The sequence below is a fragment of the Coloeus monedula genome (genome assembly GCF_965178545.1).
Source record: "Coloeus monedula genome assembly, chromosome: 2".
Classification (NCBI taxonomy): Eukaryota; Metazoa; Chordata; class Aves; order Passeriformes; family Corvidae; genus Coloeus; species Coloeus monedula.
Window position 1 is genome coordinate 61,472,086 of NC_138782.1, and position 24,840 is coordinate 61,496,925.

The following is a 24,840-nucleotide window of genomic DNA, read 5'->3' on the forward strand; positions in this document are numbered from 1 at the left end:
GGTTTACAAACCAAAAAGCTTTTCAGAAAAAGTACCTGCCCGCTCAAGCATCAGGCTTGCTAGTGAGACTTCTTTACATCACCACCAATTTCTGCCTCCAGAGTTGGGTGAAAAATCTAACAAAAGCCCCCTTACCTCAGCAGGTAAGGGAGCTTTTCCTGTAACATTCTCTCCTTCAAAGGGTGATGTTGATACAAACTTGGTCATTTAGATCTAGCTACATGAGATCCTCTACAAGGAGCACAGACCATGGATTCTTGTGGCAAGACACATGGGCCTCTTTCAAAACCAAAGACATCCCACTGATAACATTGACAACAATAGTGGGAGATTACAACACAAAAACAGAATAATTCACTAGCTCCTCCCAATTTCTCTGAATTTTCATTTCAAAATTTAAAAAAAATCTACTGGGTGGCTTCTTAGAAAACCAGAGCTAAATTGTAACTTTGGCAAGATACAAGATTTAAATTTAAAATGCTGCAGGTGAGTCTTTTCTGAGGGCTGCTGCCATTTCTTGAGGATCCAGAAAGGTGCATAAAGGAAGAAAGGTAGAGTGTGTCTCCTTCTGAAAGATTCCCTTCTGCCACACCTTCACTAGGAAACTGAGAGCCACCCTGTGTAAGCCCTCTCCTACAGTCCCTCTCTGGTGGACAAAAAAAATTACCTGAATTTATCAGCATTTACCTGAAAGAATTTCCGTGCTTTTTTTCCCCCACCCCTTTTTAAATTCCGTAGGGCACAGGGAAGGAAGGCCTCATCTGGAGGAGACTTTCAAAAGTGAAGCTGTGCACCAGGTTACAGGAGGTTGAGTGATACTGGGTACATTAAAAGCCAGTTAGGGTCAATACAGCCGGGTTCCCATGTACTTACCACTTCACAGGCTTCTCTTTTTGACAAGCAATTCCATTTACAAACCTACTCAGCAACAGTAGTCTTGTAAAGTGTACATGTAACAAGTCACAAGTTGTTCCATTTATTTGAGTAAATATCTGGTAAATAAAATCATCAGTAAACATTACAAAATTAAATACATTAAAAAAGCTTGCCAGTATACATAAAATTCACAAACATGTATTTCTTTTGAAAAATAAAATATGTTCAGAGCACCCTTGATATAAAATGCCTGACTAGTGTCACCTACCAGTAAATGGTAGCTTATCAAACATTCTAGTTAGGACATTTTCCAGAAGGGAGCAGGGATCTCTGTTCTTGCTCTTAGAAGTAAGAGAGCCCAAGTTAAGAAGTCTCCCCACTTCTCAGGGCAGAGCCATAAACAAAGGCTTTATTACTCTTTGCCTACCTTTACAGGAGAGGAATCTGCATTTGATTAAGACCACACCATTAAATGCAATACAGTACTTGCAATTCATTTTGGTATCCCTGCCTTTCCTCCAGTATGAACCAGCTTTTAAATGGTGATGGACATTTCTCTAGGTATCACTTCAGGCCCATATTCAGTATAGGTTGGCAAAGCTCCAAGACACCATGAGAGAGGAAGTGATCCTGGAGAGGAAGTGATCCTGGCAAAGCATCAAAGTCAATCAAATAACTTTTAAGTCTACAAATTAAGCCCTTAAAATTCCCAATTTTCATATGCTGCAGTCTAAACAAGGAGATATGATGAAATTCTTCACTGGGCTGCTTTAAGGGTATTTAGAAAAATGGCAGCATTCTTTTTAGTAATCTGAATTGGTACCTTCTGGTAGCAAATTTGCAACAACCACCATTTAAATAATTTACTATAACAAACTTCTCCTTCCATCCATGTGAAACAGTATTCACAACCCACTTTAAAATTTATGTACAGACAAGCACAAGAAACTTGACATCCATGAGTTAAATGTACAACCAACTTAAGAAATGTTTTGCAAGGAGAAGTCTCCTAGCTCTGTAAATTTACAAGATCTTCTGGTTCACCACATAGGCTTGCTTCCCCTCATCACTAACTCTTGGATTCTTCACTTGCTTCAGTAATCCTCAGGTGAAAGTTGAGAGCATCCAAATTGTTGGTATTTTTGATTAAAAAAATTTGACACTTAAAAAAGAACCCTTAAAACACACAAAAAAATTCCTTGAGTCAAAACTGAATAAAATCAAAAAAGTTGTGGAGAAAGACAATTATTTTAATAAGGTCTTGTATTCAAAGTCCCATTTCCCTTGCCATGTCTTTTACAGAGTGCTATTACTTTGAGTTATTTATATACTCTTCTTTTGAGGGGGACTGAGTTTCCTCATTCCTCTTATCCGAGTTAGCAGCTCTTTGATAAATTCCTAGGGGAAAAAAAAGAAAATATGAGTAATTTTAATGATCCCATAATACCATAATCAAGTTTTGTTTCTAAAAAGCAAACTGTACATTTTTATTTAAGCTTTTACTGCTAAGCTGGAATTTCTCTGGCCTGATCACCAGGAACCTTATACACACCCTTCCCATCCAGCAGAGGTGTGAACAACGAGCTTTTCCTTGTGATTGTGCTGGCTCAGTTGTTAGCCATCTTTCAGGTTTTTACTGCACAGGGCCTTCTACCAACTATTGAATGAAGCAACACCTATGGCTGGATACAATGCAAACAGTCAAAGCAGACTTCCACAGCTTAATCCAGCACAGAAATCAGCACTCTTGCCAAAAGAGGTGTTTCTCTTGCCAGTTTCCATGCTGGAATCAGTATTTTGGTTGGCTGCATACTCAGCTGTACAAGAAAGCTGATCTGGCTAAAAACTTGGGTGTTTTTCCTCCTGCCCTGCTACTTTACCAAGCTGGCTCAGCCCTCTGACCAGGCCCACCACTCAGCCCACACTAACACTTGTGTCAGCCCGAGGCAAGGCAGGAAGAAGGAACCAGAGGTAGCACCACTGGTTTATGATGGGTGAAACCGGTTGCAGAGCCAAGTGAATGACACTAGTGAAAAACAGAAAAAAAAACCAAACCAAAACAAAACAAAAAAACCCAGAACAAAAAACCCAGAACACAACAAACCAATTCATGGACCAGGCACAGTGATATTTTTCCCAGTTTCAGCAGATTTTATCTTTTTTAAACTGTGTAAGAACAGAAGCCTACAGGTTTGCATAATTCAAAATTCTTTTGGCATACAATTTCTTGCAGGTGCATTTAAAGCTAAATTACTTCCTTGCTGTCACACTGGGAAAATAATGTTTATCCACAGTACTATGTATACACCTACAAAAAGGTTCTTATGAAATCAGCTAGCTATAAACATGGAACATAATTATGGATTTAGTCAGTCAGGTTGATGTGAAAAGCCAGGTTGGACAGGGCTTTGAGAACCTACTGGATGGTGTCCCTGCCCTTGGCAGGGGAGTCAAACTAGATGATATTTAAGGTCCCTTCCAACCCAAAACACTCTATGAAACAACTAAAAGCATTATTTCCTGGATGAATGCTTAAAAATTCCAATGAACAAAGTCACCACCTAAATGACAAAGCAGTACCTTTCAAAACAGGTCACACTGAAACATGCATTACAAGGGGCTACACTTTGCACAAGGAAAGTCTCTGTAAATGTGTATTTTAACTTGAGAAATATGTCAGGTTTTTCTGGTGGGACCATGGTCCCACCAAACCAATTTCCTTTTCTGACAGATTATGCACATCTATAGTGAAGTGCATGTACTGTTGCACTGTGGTTATTGTTGCATCCACGCTACCTGTGGCTGCAAGGAACAGCAGTGAAGGCAGAGCAACTACACGACAGTGGGGTCTCCACCCTGAACTAAGTTAAGGCCACTTAACTTACACACATAGATGTAAGGAATACATCTTATGCATATCAATATCACACTTCCCATCGGGACACACACACAGCCTAATGAGATAATCAGAAAAACAGGTTTCCTAAGACCCCCAAATCCTCTCCCTCCATCCTCTTGAAGCTGTCTTCTTCCACACAGGCACAAGCCACTGCAACAATATCAATTCTAAACTTGTCACAGCCCAGTACTTCTCCACTAAAAAACAGTAAAGGAGGAAGACATGCTTACGCTAAAAATTCACAGTTCTCAACAAACTTTGCAAACAGTTTTGTGTCATCCTATCATCACTGTAAGGACCTGTTAGATAATGCAAAACTGCAGGCATGGTGCTGCTTGAAACATATAAACACACTTTTGGATTTTTTTACTATCAAATTTATATAAAGCCCTGCTTTATATAAATCATTAGAGAAATTAACTCCCTGAAGTGATCTTAGAAGATTTTTACTTGGGATTAATGTCATTAGTATTGCCTTTCAGCAAGTAGTTGAAAGTTGACAAACCTGTAGTCCCATGCCAAAACATCAGATTAAGACAGCTTTGGAGAGGAATGGGCTGAAGTGCAGTTCCTCCCTTAGAAAAACTTTATTAATTGCCTGTTCAAGCCACAAATACTCTACAAGACACTATATCTGGAAACTCTGCAGCAGCTTCACACAAGTAAAAGCCTTACAGGAAGGGGCACCTGCGGAGGGGACAGGGACATCTATGGTACTCTGTAGTCATTTGGGACATCCCACCCTGCCATTTCTCTAACCATTCTCCCACAACCCTGTAGAGTTTGGAGCAAGTTTCCCTTAGATATGAAATGTAGCCGGGGTCAGTTGCTTTTTAATATGATATTCCTCCCCTTATACTTTGAAGAGTTACCATAAGCACCTTCTTTTGCAAAACAGGGTATTTGCTTGAAGTTTTCAGGCAAGTTTAACACCACCTGGAAACTTCTTAATGCTGCTAAAACAAACCAAACTCTTGGGTCAACCCCCTAAAGGAGATCTGAGGTAACTGCAACTATTCTTAAGGCAGAGGAAGCATTCATTTGAAGAAGTACCTGTAATAATTTAAAATGCTTTATCCCTCAGGAACTATTTCTTCTTGAAATAAGGGTCTGCAGTACCAAAGAGTAGAACCCAACAAGAGCATTTTGCATGTGGCAGACATTTTGCATAATGCAGTACTGCTGGTGGGCACATCCCGTGGACACCCAAACCACAACACTGGCTCAGCACATTTCTGATTTAAGTATCACTTTGCATCTGACACTTGCATGGAGCGGGCTGTCATTAACACAGTTGTGCTCCAGTGCTTGTGCCTTTCTTGCTTTGCAGTTTCCCATCAAGGAAAAGCAGTGTTCTAGAAAAGATGCACATTTTCCCTCATGGAGGCAGGAAAGAAACTTCACAGCATTTCAGTAACTAATCAACTCATCTTATGACAGTAATGACCAATTTTTTCTTAAGCCATTGTTCAAAAATTGCAGTGTTGCTCCTTGTGGCCATTTGAGTCAAGACTTAATATCCACATCTATCTCCACCGTGTACACAAAAATCATTTTACACAGAGCATTTTATTGAAATCCCCTCTAACAAGATATGCTGCAATTTAGCATCAGATGTTTGAAAGCTGATGGTGTACTAATCTATGTTAAAAACACTTCTGTAACACAGGTTGAATTATCTACCTATATATACTGATTTAATTCACAGAGTTAAAAACCGTAAGAATAATTCAGCTAAGGATTCAAGAACTTATTAATTATTCCTTGAAGGGTTATAGCCAGGAATATACAGGCTACATGCACTTCTAATAGAAGAAAAATCTCATACCAGCACTTTGTGCCTTGGTAAATGAAATAAAAATTAAAATTTTTTAAATGTGCAAAAATGTATGCAAACTTAGTTAAAATTCTTTTTTACAGATTTTCTGCAAGGAGGCACCCTTGTTACAAGTATTGAGAATCTTGTTACTTTATAATACTAAATCGTTGTTTCTAGAAGACATCTTTCTAATTCCAAAGGCAAATTTTAAGGAGAGACAGACTAAATCTATAGTTCATTTGAACTCATCTATATTCAGCCTTAGGCAAAAAAATAATAAAGGCAAAAAACAAAGGTGAAATGCTAATTCAGGAAAGGGGAGGAAATCACCTCTCTGCTTTGGTGGTGTGACTCATTGTTTTAATGAGGTCATTTGACAGACAATGAATTCCAGGCTTCCTATTCAAGTCTTCCAATTAATTCTGGAGACTAATTAGACTCTGTCTCTCCAGATTTCTCTTCCTCAAACAGCACACATGTAGCAGGACTAGTTTTTAAACTAAAATTTAGAGTTTCTAGTCCTCCTGCTTCACTAGAGCATGAAATGAATCCTCAGCCAGCTTCCCTTCACAGCTTTAGTTCCCTGTAGCCAGGTCAAAAACCAAGATTTCCTTAACTGTTTGCCCAAGGCTATTTCTCGGAGACAGCCCCATTGGTTGGATGTAAAAACTAAAGTCAGCCTGGAAGAGCAATCCCACAGCTACTTGGGAAAAAACTAAATAATAACTAAAAAGAAAAAAAATCGACCAACCAAAAAACCAAACCAACAAATAAAAAAAAAAAAAAAAGAAAAAGAGGGCACCCTACCCATCTTACTGCCAAACACCTCTTCCACAAAGGCTCAAACCTGAAGCCAATCGTACAGAAAGAAGGGAACTGCTTTGGGAGAGCAGGGCCAGAAGATGCCCTCTATTAGCAAGAACCAGTGCAGCGTCTCTACAGCCTCACTGAAAAATGCCATCAACATGCCCTCTCCAGTGAGGCCACAGCACCATTAGTGTCCAGAGGATGAAATTTTTGCAGCAACTTAGCTTCTTGGTGAGCTCTGTACAAAGCACTAACTACATACTACAAAGCTTAGCTATGGTAAAGACTTGCAGCCCAATTATTCTCCAGATCAGCAGCACGTAAACAAGCACAGCTTATTCTTGTCAAATCACCACTTGCCCTTCCATTGTGATATTGCTATGGGTATTTATAAGTTGTATTCATGAGTACTTGCAGAAATGAAAACATGCAAGCTTAATTCCCTCCAAGGCTGTAGTACAATATAGGGCAGATCTCAGCAGGCACATAAAAAGTTTTAGTTCACTGAATTCAGTGGTCAAATGGATGAACAACAAATCATACTTTACTCAAAATGCATCTGCCTGCATCGCTTTTAAATAAGCATGCTTTCTAACCCTTTTTCTCTACAAACTGTCCTATCTGATTTCAAGTAATATGGACACAAAATGCATTTGCTGTGACTTAATAATTTGCCACCCATCAGCTGCTCTGGCTCGCCCATATGTAAGGCAGCACACTGCACTGAGGCTTTAGGACACATCTATAGTGACTATTGCTTCTTGTGGGTATCCTACATATTGCTGCCTTGCAATTTCATAGAAAAACCAACAATTAACTTGAAATAATTCATAAAATATTAGGGCCAAAATAAACATACAGTCCTTCAAAAGTTATGGGGTTCTGTGTTCAGAAGTATTGAGCTTTCTATTCATGCCTGCATACTAAAAACATACATTATGTCAATAGATACACAAAACAGCTTTTATCTTAAAAACCATAGTGCCAACACCACTCGAAAAAGTTGCATCACAAGCCTCTAGTTTGCTCCAGCTAGAAATTAAACTTGGAGAAACATACAGTTAAGAAAATGCATCTCTACCTTTTTCAAAAGTGTTAAAAGCTGCTGAAATAGTCCAACCACTGAAGTAATTGAGTAGTCAGTAACTTAAATCTCTGCCCAAGTTCTCCAGAAAATATGGACAACAATTCAACATAGTTTGTTTGCAAACCACATTGAAAATTATTATAAGTTTCCACCAATGCAATTTTCTTTAATGATGCAACTTCATCTCCTTTTTCTCCCATTTTGCCCTTTTGCATTTAAAGTGAAGAATTGTACTAGCAAAATAGATTTAATCCTGCTTGAATGAACCCTCCACCTGAATGGGGGAGATCTCCAGCCCATTCATCTGAAGCTTTGTATATTTTTATAAGAAAAGAAAAAAGTAAATAAACCGCAAATCTAATTTATCCAGTTCTCTTCAAACACTCGTTGTCTGCAGACCGTGTGTTGCTCAGCTGCATCTTTTGGAGTCAGTAAACATATAAATTGCCCACTCATTGAATTTCTCTCCTATAGCAGTTGAAGAATTTCCTTGTTGTTTCTCCTGTCATCACTTTGGCTGTCCCACTAGTGGAAGCTTTAATTCACATCAGCCACAAATATTTCAGATTTTCTCCAATGCCCAGTCTAAATGAGTGGCCTTGCTGTTACCAATAGCAGAGATAACAGCAATACAGATTCAGTCAGCCTTCTTCAAAATACATGTCTTGAAAAAACCTCATTGATTTCACAATCAAACTGTCCTCCTATCCTAAATAAGGGTCTATTATGAAGTATCTAAACCTCATCATCAAGATTGCAGATTATATTTAAATTTCTTTGTTATATTCACTGCTAACATCAATAATCTCCATCACCAGATGATGACAGAGAACATCAGGCAGAACTGAGATAGCAACTTGACAAAGGTCAGAGTGGGATTTTCCACAAGTGACATGTGGGACTGTATGAAGAACTGACTGCTTTGGCACACAGATGATACAGGAAGAGGACGCTGCCCCCTGCTCCTCTTCAATTACAACAGTTCAAATCCAGAATTTGATTACAGCACTGATTTAGCAGATACCACATCCTTTAAGTTTGTGTACACAGTAAGTCTTTACATAAAGGTCCCACCTTAAGCATATTTCCATACAAATTAAAACAGCCATAACTGCTGCCTGAGAAAAGCTTTTAATATTTTAGAAGCACATTCAACAGTCTAGCTATATTTCCCTTAGAAGAAAGGTTTTGTAATAATGCCTCTTAAGTTACTGTCAGCTACTATCTTTGGCCAAATTATTAAAGAGGCTGGGAACTCTTTCCATCTTTTAAGTGACCTGGATAACTCCACTTCCTCTGATGAAAATCAGTCCAGGATACATACAAAAATTCCTCAGTCTTTCCTTAACCTTCAGTCTAAATGGAAGGTACGAAGCAAAACTGACTTAAGATACACATTTGCAGGTTTAGAGGTTTATTTTAACAGTTGGGTAAGAGCTGTGAGTTATTAAGCTTTCTGCCTGTACTATTTTTCTTTATGTTCTGAATAGCAGAGACAGTATCCGCTGTAAAGAAACCAAGATACAACACACAACAAGCTCTGTAAGTCTTATCAAGTGAGTCTTTCTGGGTTAATTCCCTGCACTGTCAAAATGTTTGTACCAGCAACTACTATAGCAATTCTGAAGAATCTTCCCCATCTACCATAGGAATCAATAAAAATGGAAAAGTCTTGAAGAAAATATCTCATGGAGTGAGAAGTGCCTATTCAGCTGCACCAGCAGATCTTCCTGACAGTCTGACTATCCTTAAACCCCAGCAGTTTCTGTGGCTACAGCTGCAGATATTACAGAAGAACCAATGTATTTGCAGCCTTGTTTCAAAACCAAACACCTGGCTTCTAGTCATGCACAGCTGAAAGGCCACTGACAAGAGGAATCCTGTAAACCAACCCCTCTATTAAATACTGTGTAGCAGCCACTTCTGGGAAAGAACTGATTCTATAAATGGAACTAACAAACTGACCCATCATCTAGACTTTTGATTTTTTAAATTATTTTTGTTCCTCTTTTTTTTTAGAATGAGTCCAAAGGGGTTTTTTACAAAATTTACTCTTCCTAGTAAACACACATTACTGTAAAAAAAGCAGGCTGTATTGACACTGGACACATTAATGGATACGCAAGTTGAAAGCTGGGTAACTAAATCCTGCTAGTACAGGTTATCCCACAATTTTATTCAAGTCCATTCACACAAACAATTAGCTGAGCTGCATATCTGCATAACAGTTCTCAGAAAAAATTTTACTGTCCTAGACAAAATTAAATGATTTCACAGTGAAGAGCACAGTCCAACACATAAATATTTTATCCATCTGATGAGAACTGTGTTTAGATTTCTTATAACATGGCAGCTGTGTAAGTCAGTATAGTCACTCAGAGCATTACAGAAAACAATATTGATAGTTCAGCTGGAATGACCAGCAGTTCCTCCACAGGGTACAATCACATTCCTACTGTAGCCAAGTGAAAGGCACAAACATTTTCAGGATATAAAGCTCCAAGTTTATCAGCTAGACATTCATATTCATCTAGTTACTTTATCATAAGAATAAAAATAGAGTTACTTTAGCTTGAACATAACTACAGTTTCCGCAGGATAATAGCATTTTTAAAAAGTCTTTTACCTCTGTTGGTTTGTAGCAATCTACAAGAGTTTCCTAGAAGCAAAATATGAAAGCGTCAGTATCCATACAGAGTAATAGTGTACATAAACAAGTCATGGTATGAAACCTGGCAAGGGAGGGGAGAAAGAAAAGGAGCAACAATCTTTGAATCACTGAATGAAGATGTTACTGAAAACCCAGAGTTATACAAGTCACCCTTGCTCCCTAGGTGGATCAGAATGATTTGTACCAGGAGAGAAATAATGGCTTCTTTCCCCAGGTAGGAAGTTACAAAATCCCTCTCTCCAAGAAAACCTGAGGAGGAGAATCTAAGAACATTTCTCCCAGCAACAGACATGTGAAAGGCAGCTTTCTGTGAGGACATCAGAGTCTTTGCAATGCAGAAATAGAGACGTTAGTTATTTCTAGCAGGGCATTCCTAGCAGGGGGCTGCTGCAGCTAGTTTAGGCAGAAGGAGCAAAGCTATTTATGAACGCTGAGCAAACAGCCTGGGGCCATGCCCCACATCTCTGTGGCTGGCCAGGGGGCACTGGGAAAAGGGTGCTAACAGGCACTGAAATCAGATGTGCTGCATCTAAGCACCACATTAGTCACCTCCCAGAAGCAAGCTGAGGGCAAGCCACAACTCTAGAACAGTTTTTATTTTCTTAGTGCATCTGAAAAGATTATAAATGGAGGCACTTCCTATTAGTTTTACATATTGATTTAGAGAGAGATATATATTAAGACAATGATGTTTCTTTTCTTCTCCCCCTCATTCTTCCATTCATTAACTTCTACCTCACACAGGATTCAAAGAATTAGAGAGCTGGCTTGAACTGTGTAATTTCAACAGACAGCTTTTGAATTTCCCTACTAATTCCTGTTCCTGGCCATCTTACCCTTTCTTTCAACTTTTTGATGGGTTCCAATTTCTATCTAGTATAGACAGAAATAATTACCAGTAGTCTAAGCACAAGGGAAGATTTCTGGTCTGTATACACATGCATACACATTTCTGCTGCTGAAGTGAATCACAGAAACTATCTGGTCATCATAACTGACTCTCAGTCATACAGTTTTTCCATGTGACTGTTCTTCATTTTTCTATGTTTTCTGTTCTTTATTTTATATACTTGTACAAATTAGAATGAGGCTAATTTGGCTTAGCGTATTTCCCTCTATTACTGGATTCTTTGAAGTTTTATTTACTAGTGTTACCACCTACCTTCCGGAAATTTTTTATCTAAAAGGATTTTGATTACCTTTGAACAGTCTGGTAGACTATGATAAACTAGACCTACGAACCTCTCCATTCTAATTCTACTTTTACAGTGGATTCAATCAAACACAAGATATCGATCCAGATGCATTACTTCAGCCACCTTCTGATTTAAAATTATAAAATAATATTACCTGTAATTTGAGAGCTCTCTCCTCTTCGTTGGCTGCATCAAGAAGGTCATCAATGTCAATTTCTACATCTGGCATTTCTTCTTCCTGAAATGCAAAAATACCCACTTAGTCCATAGAGCTATCTTTTAACTAACCCCAAAAGCAGCCTAGGGATAGCACACAAACCCATCTTCCTGGAGCCAGACAAGGAAATCAATAGCGCATGGTGGCTTGATTCCTTGCTCCCAGGCCAGCAAAAGGCCAAGCCCCAGCCTCACAGGAGCTGACAACTCTAATCAATCCTTTGCTCACAGCCAGGATGTGTTACTAACTCATGGCCAGCAGCACAAGTCATGCTATTCTCACTGTACTGGGCATGAGGATAAAGAAGAAGAAGGAAGAGGAAGTAGATAACAACTGCAGCAAGCCACAAAATTGTTTTGAAAGCATTTTAGATTGGACTGCTTATTTTGGTAACACTGTGAAAGATCTCCATTGCTTAAAGTTGACTTACAATACAAGCTTCATCAGAAGAATTCAGATTTTCAGTACCTGCAGTGAAGCACAAAGTCTAAGGCATAGAGTATTTTAGAGAATTTTTCTTAAACCTCCTCCACCCACACACTTCTCCCTTTGCATCAGCAACACATCAGATGCCTTGCTCCCTGAGTCAGAGCAGCAGTCCACACATTTTGAAGGACCCCTGAGCTCTAGAATCCCAATGAGAATTCACCATCCACAGATATCACCATTTATTGCATTTGCAATTATGCAAAAGATATTCTGCTGGCCATTTTATACATCTTCTCATCAAAATTGTTATGCAGCTCCCTACTGCACATACAAAACTCTGATTTAAGCCTCTCTCCCACACCAAGTCCAGCCTTGACAGAAGCCTCAGTGCCATGGCACACAGCTCCTCTGTTGCCCCTCCTCCATCTAAGCCAACACATGGGCACTGCAAGACTATCCTCTCCCACAAGTACACTGCCATCAATCAACTCACTGACACAGCATCACTTTGGCACCTACCTAATGAAAACAGGGACCTGAAAGCCTCCAAAGGGGAAGGTGGATTTAAGAGTCAGGATGAAGCAACAAGATCACAGCAGCAGCAGCCTTCTTGTACCCTACCAACACTTTTCAAGATCCTTTAAAGAAGCATTTTAACAAAAATGTGGTGGTTCTAGCAAGTTGCAAAGGTTTCAACAATTGTGAAATAATTCAACAACTGTGAGATAATGTAAGAGCTCCAATAGCAACTGCCTCAGGTAACACCAAAATTATTCTTCTACTGGGTAAAAGACAGTCCAAACATCAGCAACAAAGATAAGTTAGTTCAAGTTAATCTAACAGAAGTTAAGCACCAAAGCGGCAAATAACCAGCTGTATCAAACTCCAGCTAAAACACCAACTGTTCTTTTTGAGTGTGCAGAGAAAGGACAGAAGCTGGATGATTAAGTTCCCCATTCCCCATCTCTGAAGGAAAGTGTACAGGGACACGATAGCGCAGTCACACAGGCAGTTAGACCCAAAGAACAAAAATACACAAAGCACACCCTTTGCCCAATTAGCCTGGTCAGAAAGGAAGTGTGGACGTTTGCTGAAATGAAGTAAAGATACCAATTATTGTAATGCAATCTGGCAACACAGGAGTTTATAACCTTATGCAATTTAGCAATTTAAACAAGAGGAAGAGGAAAAATATATAGGCTACATATTCAGTAAAAGCCATCAGAATTGGAAAGGATAAAGAATAATCCATAACAGTGGTACAATTACTTAGTGGCTTACTATCCCAACTCTAAGCGAATTCACATATCACACCAAGAACCAGAAATTCCACACATAGGTAGAAAACCTCCTGAACATTCTATCTAAGCAGCTCAGCCTAAATACTGTTAAGACAGGGTGCCTGGAGTAATTTTTCACTACTAATACTGTAAACTTCTCAAAAGACACATCCATTGAACCCTGTAAATAGAAATAGTGCATCTGTCTGCATTTAGAAGTGCTGTTCAGCACACTGAATATTTTGTCAGATACACATTTTGAACTCTTACCTCTTGGAGTGGCATTCTAGCAAACTGAAACAACGCTGAAAAGCAGCAGTGAGGGGAGATTGCCTAGAAGGTATCTAATGCTTTTTTGTGATCACACTTCATTGAAGTTGAGTACTCCTGAAAGGTTAGTTTCACTCTGAATGGTACCAGTTCAGTGGGAGAAATCCTGCTTCTATCCCTCTTACCTTCTTCAGCTTTCTCCTACAACTTCAAGGTTCACAGTGCCATGAATTCAGAGGGCAACTGCACCAGCAGTTCACTGAAACTTTGGTATAAGAGGTAACAAAGCTCCTGTACATCACAGAAAGTGATAAAAAAAAATAAACTAGAAATATTTCTGAAACAAGGAACTATAATTGTATCTGACACAATGGCTTTCAACTAAGTTACATTTTCTGTAAAAGATCATGTGTGTCTTCTTCACCTCACAGCAGCTTTGAACTCTGATACACAACACAAATGGAGAGGGAAGACCAAAAAGGTAACTCTTGCTCTTACTTTTGGCTGAATGAACAAACAGTCAAAACATCTTTTCTCCATCTGAACTACTGTGCCTACATGATCTCAAGAGTTTTATCTCAGGCGTGAAAAACAAGCCCTTAGGTCAGGAGCCTGACCACTCCACAACAGCTGTAATGAGAGAGAGAGGAAAGACAAAGTCATGCCTTCTGTTTGACGGATTTTACTGATGAGATTAGTCTGGTTGCTCGAATTACAATTAAGCAGCTAGATACAGATTGGGCTGGGCCAAGCCTGAAAGGGTCTGTGCATAGCCAAAGGATGGTATTTTGAGGGTCTTGTTACTGTCATGAGGCTGTGCAAAAAAAAAAAAACAAAGCAATGCCACCAGTTCTCCTCCAGTAAGAGTGAGACAAAGTGATGCAAATAGCAGGTGATGGCAGGGGGCAAAAACCACTAGCAGCATGCTGACAGGGAGCAGCCCCCAGAAAAGCTAAAACAGAAGGGGTGTGGGGGTTCCAGGTGCAAACATCTATCAAGTGAAACTCTTGGGGGAGGGGAGGATAGACACTCTCCTTTTAAGCACCCTTTGCAGCCTGCATTAACAATGTAGGCAGAACATAAGATGATTTCTGCTTAATTATTTGAAAGTCAGAAAATATCAAAGACAACTTCCATGATATTTAATGCAACTTAAATTCAACCTTGCACTGAAAGACAGCCCCATTACTCTAGGTTGCATGAATTCTTTGCAGGCTATGGGCAAAAGACCTTGGGCACAGACATGCATTAAGCAGTAAACAGCTGTAGCAGTTTAAGACATTACAACCTCTGCAGCTGGCAGAGGTGAATGGAACAGAAGCAGGTGAACATCCATTAGTGAGACCAGAGAAAGGCCTTCAAAACCAGCTCCCACAGCAGCTTAAGCCAAAAGGCTGGATTTTGCAGGGGCATCTCGAAGAACACTTGCACACTCCAGTCTGCTGACCCTGAGGACAGCACCTCCAGTACAGCAAAAGCAGGTCTGACATCATCCCAAGTATCTACTAATTAAACATTTATTGGAGGCTTTAAAATTTAAAGGGCAATAGTTGCCCTATGGATAACTTCCCATATAAATCCAACTGGCAAATTAGCCTATTATCCCACATCCTCACTGCCATTCACTGTGCACCATCTTATTTGTAGTGCTGGGAAATAATTAAATAGGCTTGTTTGATTTTTGCTTTAGATTTCAAATATGGGAAAGAAAGGAGAAGTTAAATCCAGCAAGAAAAGTTAAAGCCATCATTTTTATAGTGAGTTTGGAAACAGTAGGAAAGGATAGCAAAAGAAAAATGAAGGAAAAGGAAGGGAAGATGACTGTACAATTCAGACATATGAAGGTTTCAGATTGTATGAATCAGGGATTCCTCTTGGGAGTCCTGGAAGATTGCCAGTAAGTGATCAAAACCAAACTAGAAAAAAAGACCAGTTTTTCTGGAAATATCCATTTAATATATGAAAATATTTATTTATTTTAGAACAGGCATTTGCTGGGCATCTAATACAGGCAGCTCTAAACAAGTTCATCTGCCGACATGGATGGCACTCCAAGACAGTGGTGCAAGTCTCCAGATGATAAATAAAAAATCCATAAATTACCAAGACTAGAAGCCATTGGTTGCATATGTAACCTGGTAGGATTATGAATGGATTGCACTTAGTCCAGGTAAATGAATATGACCAAATAGTAATTTGTATGAAACACAAAGGAAATATTTATGTGTTTCTTGTTTCAAAGCATTCAGTTGTTTTGGGGGACTTAAGTGTGAGGGCAAAAGAGGATAAAAGTGAAAACAGAAAAAGACAATAGTTTAAGTGATCAAAAATTATTAATCCAGAATCAAAGAAAGCTCATTTTTACTTAAAGCCAATTCTAGTGCAGAGTCAAAATACACAGCTAAAATAAAGCCATTTGCAAGACAAAAAGACTGCTCCGTCTATTGATTGGTATGAGGAAGAGAAGATTAGGAAAGGATGCTGAAGACAGCAAGAAGGTACTCAAAAGTGCCAGGGTTCGTGAAACTTGCAGTAAGAACAAGAATCTTCAGTGGTAAAACCCAATTACTAAATTACAGCATGTTTTCGCCAATCCTAAAATATTGAGAGCAGTAATCCCATAGCAGACATGAAGATCTAATGGTAGATATGAAAAAAAAAAAATTATCTCTCATTTCTTTTGGTCTAGGTGAAGCAGTTCATGCAACAGTGAATATTAGTTTGTACAGCCGATAATCAGTGAACATTTAGGATGCTGCTCCCAGTATGATACAACCTTGAGCATGCAGTTACATATTATTTCCTCCCCCATCAGGCACTTATCTCATTAGCAACCAGTCATTGAATGTGAAATCTCAAAGGCAATACAGACAATGAGACCCCACAATCCTGAGCACATGCTATCCAACCTTGGCTCCAGCTAAAAGGTAGCAGCAAAACCCGTGTTGTACCCAATCTGTTCTAACAAGAGCAGCAGCCTCTTCCACCAACAGCAAGTCTATCTTCCTCTATCACTCCTGTTTATTGAATCAAAATGCAGAGACATTCAAGGCAACGTTACCAGATTTGTCCACTCATTTTGAGTCAGTGATCCTACTGATTATGAATAATCGTAATTTATTTGTGGCGGTGCGGCTATTTCACAGAAACCTTCTCCTGTGCTGAGCCTGTCTTCAAGTCTGACATCACGTGGATCCAGCTAAATATATGACAAAGGAGGGACACTAAGTGTTCACCTGTCAACAGAATGGCTTATGCAAGCTGCCCAGTATCTCTGGTGCACCAAACTCATCTACATTTACATAACATGGTATGAAGGGCTGGATAAAAGTCAGGACACGGTGTTTTATCTATATGGTCCAGACCTGACGTACCCTCACCCCGGAGATAGCAGTCCATAGCCTTGTGCATACACCACTAGAGGGAGGTAACACTTTGCAAACTCAACGAGGGCCCCTGAAGCTGCCGGTAAAGCATGGAAAGGTCTTCTGAGCCCTGTGTACAGTTCTCAGTCTGGAGAACTTTTATCCTCAAGTACACACTGCCCTCTGCTCCTGTTCTTAAAAATGCAGTCCTCAGCTTTTACTTCAGCATCTTGTTTCCTGCAAAATCCTACCACCTCTGCTCCTATCATTTTGGGTATTTGCTTCTAACATCCATCCTTTGTACCCTTTCTCTGCAACTGAGGGCCAGAGAAAGGACTGCTAGAAGCAGAAAAACGAGCAACTCAGCTCCCAGGCACTGTGATGAGGGCTCCCTGCCAAGACAAAACTGCAAGAACCCAGCCCCTTCTAGTTCCCCACAGAGCAAGCTTGTTCACATATGACAATCTTTGAGCTTATTGCCAAACTTTAACAAGTTCAGGCACATGACAAGTGAAAGAGGAGGAGAGTTGCTTGATTAAACTGAGAACATTTTCATAAACTGGCCACAGGCATCTCCAACGCACAGCAAATCTGGTCCCTCCTAAATTTCCAAGATCACACATACCAGTTTCAACTCGGCTGTTGAAAGTCCTCAAACAATGTGGAAGACCACCTTTTTTCTTCCTGATTTTAGTCTCAACATCAGAAGTAACTGAAGTCTCACCTAAAAAGCTTTCCAAGATATTCCAGCTGAGACAGGCACACACTGTGAACCTCCTCAGCTCAGATTATTTCAATTTGGACAAGTTCAACGTCTAAAGTGTGTTTGCCAGTTGTTACATCAAGAATAATGCCAAGAACAATGGTAATGGAGCTCTGCATGGAGGACTACAAACCTTGCTGTGAAGCAGAGGGGAAGCTTACCTAGGAATTTGCAAAGTCTAGCAATACAGAGGATGAAACAAAGCTGCAGAAAAGGTGAGAAAGATGGACAGACACTTAAACACACATGATGGTGTTTACACAGGCAGGCACAGCCGGACTGCAGCTTGCTCAGCCAGCGTGCACAAACTGCATGGTCCAGAAAACATAGCTACATTAGGGCAGCTTTCAGACCAAGAGAACAATCCCTGTTGGCAGAACATTTATATTCAAGTGCCATAGTTTATTAACACAGCAATTAGATTTCCAGACCAAAGCTTCCCCACATCCACCTGGCTCAGAGAATAAAGAAACAGCTAAAAAGCCTGTCTGAATCTGCCAAATCACCCTATGTTGGTTAGTAGGTAAGTGGGCAAATAGCCCCATGCTTATATTAGGAAGTACACATTATATTACAAGAAAACCTCAACTAGGAAATCTGTTGGAGATTCCTGTCTGAACCCAGGGAACAGGGAGCACTCTCAAGCTCCAAGATCTAAAGTATAACCTAACAGCATCCCAGATCCAGGCCAGTATGCAAGTCAGGTGTGTGTTGTTCCCAGCCAGAGACACACTATAAGAAATAGAATAGGATTATATGTTAAAAGGATACCACCATACTCCTTGGATAATTGAAAAAGCATGCCTATGCCACAGCCTAGTCAGCCTTCCCTGAAACAGCACTGTTAAGAATTCTTGGCCTCCTCCATGACCATCACCATCTCCATCATCTTTTCCTGTCATACAGGCAGCAGATCAGTTTGAGCAGCATGTTCCTTACAGAAAAAAGAGGGACACAAAGTTTTGATTTAATCAGTCTACATAATGACAAATTTAGAGATTCAGAGACAAACAACAGGGACATGCTCCCTCTGTGAACTATGTTACCTGACAACACGACTAGTCAATCAGTACTTTTGCAAGTTGCCTAGAAAGAGTAATTCACGAGGGTCACAGATTTGTGGGGTTTGGTTTTGTGTGGTGGGAAGGAGGAAGGAATTCAGAACAGAACGATGTCAAGCAGGACAATCCCTATATAAGGATACTGCCCTAGGCAAGCTGGAACACTAATCCTGTATGTTAATGTTACTTAACAATAGACAAGAACAGCTCAAACTTCCTTACTTAGAAATGATTACAAATAAAAAACGTGGTGTAAAACATTTGAAAATTTCTGGAATCCCTTAAGTATAAAGGCATCTTAATGCCCATGTACGTGCCAGCAGTTAGGTACAGCTGCAGCTTCAGACTTCAAGTGGAAGTGAAAAATATACTGACATGGCAATGGATATACAGTACACACAAAACACTTAAATTCTAGTTGTGAACCTCATTAAAGCAATTAACAACTGATATTTTTAATAATCAGGGGAGGATCACCCACTCAAGCCAAGTTCTTCCATCTCATTACCCAAGCTGGCACTTTCTCTTGCCTCAGTCACTGTAAACCATTGTTGTTTGTCTCAAGCTAGCACTGTCATAGATCAGCCTCTCCTCTTGGCTCTCAAGTGACAGTAGAGCAGATGAAACAGACAGATGCTATTCCAAGTTTCATTCAAAGAGTCAGCCCCTCTAAAGCAGCAAATGCACCCCAAAGTTTTTATTGTAAAATAGCCCAAGTACACAAAAATGGCAACAGTACAATCCTGGCACTCAGGTGATACAAAAATATACAACTCTTTCGCACCCTTATTCCAGGTGGGTTCCTCTATCAGCAAGAAAGGATTAGGGTTTGGGGCAGAGATAAGAACATCAATCCCTCAATGCAATTCCTGTGAAAGTTCTCTTACTGGGCAAGCCTTTGTGAAAGAGGATAGGAAAAGGACATCCACATCCAGAGCACACGTCTCCCCACCAGCTTCCCTGAGTATCTTCACCCTCCCCCAGAACACAAGCCTGCCTGCATTGACATTCGACTCAGAGGCAGCTGCTGCCTTTGTAGATGCCACTGCAGCTTTGCCTTTCCTTAAATTAGAAGGTTAGAGGGCAGAAAGACGATGGCAACACACCATGACTTCCTCTGGACAAACTCCTTACAGCTACAGGACTAAATTTAAGTCAGCTGCTAGGTCCTACATCACAACATGGTTAGCATAACATTTTACCCTGTATAAGGAGTGAGGGAAAAATGAGACAGCCAACTGTGTCAAAAAGTCAGCTGAAAGAGGGGAAAGGGGAAGTTAAGCTAAAGCACAGCGAGACAGGTATAAGCACTGCCAAAACCCTTACTGAAGTTACTCAGAGAAAGGGAGGCAGGGCCAGTTTCAAAGAACAACTCAATATATAGAGGCTACGAAACTATGGGTTTTCCAAATTAGAGCAGTGGAAAATCTGGACCACTCCCCTGCTACTGTGTTCCACAGAATCACAGACAGATGCTACCCATCACACCTAAACTGCCTCAGTGCCACGCAGTTAATGCCAAAACAAAACTTCAAATAAAACATGGTACCACTTCGCAAACAACAAAAGGATGAGTAGTTGAAAAAAACATTGATATATCAACTTGAAGGTAGAGCCTTATAACATTAGCAACTTGCAACAGAAGAACATCATAATTTCTGCAAGCTGTTTCAATGAAGATTCGAGCCTACCAACACCCAGGAGTGGTGGCAATGGTATTTTCAAATGGAGATCAGGGCTCTCTTTAATCAGTAAGGGCAAACTAGCCATTAAAATTCACTTTACATTTCTGCATCAATGTGACCACTACTGTCAGAGTAGCCTTTGTGTTTATATAGACCATATGAAAATATTGACATGGTGACCACAGTGAAATATCTAGAAGTGCCTCTGCAGAAGAAGAAACCTTGGTTCCTCTCTTTCCACAGTTCTCCATCCTGCTTGCTAGTAGGGCCACAAAGCTGCTATTGAAAGAATAATGTGTTAGGAGAAAAACTAAGTTTTATTGCATTTTGAACTCTGCCAACGCAGTTGAGGCCAGGCCTGCCTAGCAGACACACTGCCTGCTGTTGGTCACCAGCACACCCATCAAGTTTTCTCACTGGAAGGAAGGCTTTCTGTGCTCTTTCAGAAGACCATGCCTCTTTATTTAGATGCCTGGGCTGGCTGCCACATTTCACTGGCTGCGTTCTCCCATCAGCAGCAGGGATGTAACTCATTCAGAGTTGGACGCAGCCTGCAACTCCATGAACAGCACTGGAGGCTTGTGCAGGTGCCTTGGCCAAGAACGATAAATAACAGATCCTTCTACCGTTCTTTTCCCCACTTCTGTTCAAGATTTTTTCCCTTCTCAGGGTTCTTTTTATTTATTTATTCATTATTATATGGAAGCTAAGGAAATAATTTGCAAAGAATCAACAGGAGTAATTTTTCCTCTAATTAGCTGCTAAATGGAATTTTGTAAAGGTAAAACAAATGCACGCACACACTACTTACGGGTTTTCTTAATCAAATCAGTTTCTTGGTACCCTGTGTTTTAACAAGTTTTCAAAAGAGCCTATTATGTAGGTGACTGAAAATACTTATCCTGGGCCCTGGACTTGCTAATTTTAGTTTGGTATTTATCTGTTGCTTGAATGGGTGACTGAAACACTAGTCAGGGGTCACACACTTGCAGTGCTGACTCTGGTCTGTCCATACACAGTAGTTCTTGTATGAGCAGCTGTTTAGGAAGCACTTGCTCAGAACCCCTGCCATAAAGCATCCAACAGTGAGCAACCAAAATTGGCTCTGACTTGGAACAGAACAGCTTCTAGGGATTCCTAGCTGGCCAAAAAACAGTTTGGCAAACCTTGCTTGGTTCATGGTCCCATCATTCATTTAAATACTTCCACCAGTTTATTTGGGAAAAGGAAGCTGAGAGTCAGATATACAACTTGTTATTTACTCTTCTTTTATCATGTATTTGACAAGTTCAGCAAAAATTGTGACAGCCCTTAAAAATCAGATGATTTTGATTGAGACACTGATGCAACTACCCAGTACAACAGAAACATGGCCACTTCCCTTTAACATGCAGAATACTCTTCGTCCTTTCCTCTCCCAGCTTGGAAATTCTTGCCCAGTCTCCAAGGAAGAGTTATCACGATGCCAATGCAAATGCTTCTATTAATTTAGAAAAAGCCAGCTTTGCCCAACATTTCTCTGCAGACAAAATAGGCCAAGCCAGTAAGAAATATACAAAGAAAGCTCCATTTCATTACCACTTCACAATTTAATAAATGTCTCATCTGAAAATTTTGTATCACTGGAAGATAGAGAAAACTGAAAATAAGTGTTGGCAGGTGAAGCTGAACATGTTAAGTTCAGACTATATTCTCTGTCATTGTAATGTTGTGTTAATTCCTTTCAAAATAGGGATTTTCAATGGAATCATTCAGATTTTTTTCTTGCATTGAAGTGTTATTTTCCCAGCTGGTTTGTTAACTGGGATTTCCACCATGCAGCAGCACCCTTCCTTCACACATTTCACCTGACATCTGTGCTCATGGGTTTTGTGTCACGTCATTTTTATCTCATTTTGGTCAATATCTAACTGCCAGCAAGATTTGAACCACTCACATTTTTTCCAAAATCCTTTTATTATATCCAAATGTAGCATGTTTGAAAGGAATTTAAGTTTTAGTTACCATTTTAGGATACCTCCATTAAAAGCTCCCAGGAGTCTGTCAAAATGCCTTGCCACTTATTTGGTTTCAAGTATACACATTCACACTTTCCTGAGAATCTCTGAAAAATGGGTTGTAAGGAGACACTCTATTTGCACATCAAGAACACATCCTGGCCACCAGAGCACAAATGCAAGAGAAAAATTCATTGCGAAGAAGTCCAAAGCCCAAGTAAAACAAAAGATTCCAGCAAACCCTTTTGACTCCCAACTCCTCCCACGTTCTTGTACCCATTTCACTATGAAGCCCCCTATGGGCACATTTACCTACCCCAAGGGAAGCTAACCTTTGCTCACTGCCAAAAAAAATTGGACTCTGAACAGCCAGCAAACCTTATGAATTGTGCTGCCATCTTGAAAATGCAGACTGAGCAAGCGTCCCTTGGCAGAGCCTGCAGATGATCTGCAGCAACTGTTTTAAGACAAGATATCAGCCTAAGTGCCTTCCAAGAAAACCTGCAGCTCCAGGAACTCCCGTTTCAGCTCCCTTGACCCCTGAACAGTACACTTTTTCAACTGAACTCTCACTTTGCTGTGGTCAGCCTAAAATTTGTTCTCTTCTTCTGCTTCAATTTCACTTCAAGATTTATCTTTCTTAAGCAGACGTCAAATATATGTGAAAATATTTGCCTCCATTTTTCAGAGAGACACAAACATGCCAAGTCAGGATTTGCCAGCACTCTCTAATCATATGCATTGTTGGAAATTGTCACAGGCTGAAAAAAAAATGTGTGTTTTTCTTCCCAGTGGCATTCCAAAAGAAATAAGTTATGATGAAATGTATATATTTTAAATTTATTTTTTAAGAAATAAAAGCTTTGTAGTTCCATAACCATAGCCTGAGAAGTAATTTAAGGCATACAGAAGGAGAAAAGTACAATGTAAAGCAAGATATTTGTTGTTTTGGCTTTGTATAAAAGTAGAAAACCGAAGTAATTCCTGAAGCTTCTAATTTACTTACAGCTTTACTTTTTAAATGCTAAAGAGCCTATCATCTTCCACAACACACTCTCTTGCCAGCAGCAAACATATGACAGACCTTTTCGCCTTGGATAACGAAAAATTGTGATGAGATACATGAGTGTTAGCAAGCCCAAAACAGAATGAGGCCAAAGCACTGACGTGTCCTTCTGCTCCTCAGATACACAAACAGGCAATATTTTCCAGCACAACCATGAAAGTTCCAGATGCTCATGCAACAGCTGCTAGTCCTCACAAATCACTGTAGCAGAAAGATGATGCAGGCAGACAAAGCAAGTCCAGGACTGATGAGGGCCCTTAAAATAGATGAACTTGCAGACTGGCAATAGCAAAACCAGAGAAATTGCATTTGGACTGAACTGAAGAGCAAGAATTCCACCAGGCTGCTGAAGGATGAGCACTTATACCTCTGCCCCTTCTTAGCAGTTCTGCTCCCGTGTATGTGCTAAAGAAAACAACTGCTTAAACCGTTTCCTATGACTGAACTACAGCTCAAGGAAAAGACTACTTCTTTAAAGCTGTATCAAGCCCAGCCCTTCATTTCCAGGGTTGGAGCCCTGGCAGAGGGGCTATAACCCGCTCATTATCAAGTTAACAAAAGAGTGAAAGATTACTCTTAAGTATCTTAATTAACACATTAACACATAGGGGGGGAAAGAAAAAAAAAAAAAAAAAAAAAAAAAAAAGGGAGGAAGAGAAAAAGGTTTAAAAGGTTTTAAGAGGAATGTAATTTTCTCAAGTATCCCTTAAATGCCGGAAGGCGCCACCTTCAATTATCAGGAATACCAAAGATTCCCAGAAAGGAGAGATCTCACATATATACTCAAGATCACATTTCTTAAATAGTTTCCCTGTTCTGTAGGGCAACGCACACACCAAGACTACCTGGGATCCTCTGCAAGTCCTGGAAGTCCCAAACATAATCAGAGCAATGCTTCTGGTTAGCACTGAGTTTCCAGAGGCCAAAACACAGGGGTGTTATCAGAGGCTTTGTCTGCAGCCAACTAGACACAGCTTTTCAGACAGAACCCAAATGAGTACAGCAGTCTTTCAGTTTTCTCCTGAAGCTCTTTCCATGCAAAGCCTTGCCAGCAGCTTGGGTATATTAAAAATAGAGCCAAACAGTAGTTTCATTGAGAGTGATGTTACACTGAATTGCAATACTATTTCATGTTACACCATCCAAGAGCATACTATATACACAGTGCACACATAAATATACACTAACCCTTCAGGATCATGTTAATAGACCACAAATATACACCTACATCCACATATGCATAAACAGTTACCCGTTGTTACAGAAAATTACCAGAAGAAAGAGAATGTACATAAATTTCTGCAATGAAAGCATAGCTAGCAACGCCTTGAAGAAGCATGGCTTCCCATAGC

At 40.0% G+C, this 24,840-nt stretch overlaps 1 protein-coding gene across 2 annotated transcripts in view; it reads right to left on the bottom strand.

Moving 5' to 3' along the window:
• Positions 1-980: 980 nt before the first annotated feature.
• Positions 981-24,840, bottom strand: part of PPP1R14C (protein phosphatase 1 regulatory inhibitor subunit 14C) — a 50,965-nt gene continuing 27,105 nt past the window's right edge. Inside the window, exons 2-4 of one of the 2 annotated variants that reach the window (XM_082302424.1) lie at positions 11,510-11,593; positions 10,115-10,147; positions 981-2,274 (exon numbers count right to left, since the gene is read on the bottom strand). In XM_082302424.1, coding sequence (XP_082158550.1) covers positions 2,200-2,274; positions 10,115-10,147; positions 11,510-11,593 — 192 coding nt within the window. In that variant the 3' untranslated portion in view covers positions 981-2,199. The remainder of the gene's footprint in view (positions 2,275-10,114; positions 10,148-11,509; positions 11,594-24,840) is intronic. The other variant, XM_082302425.1, reaches the window with a different exon arrangement.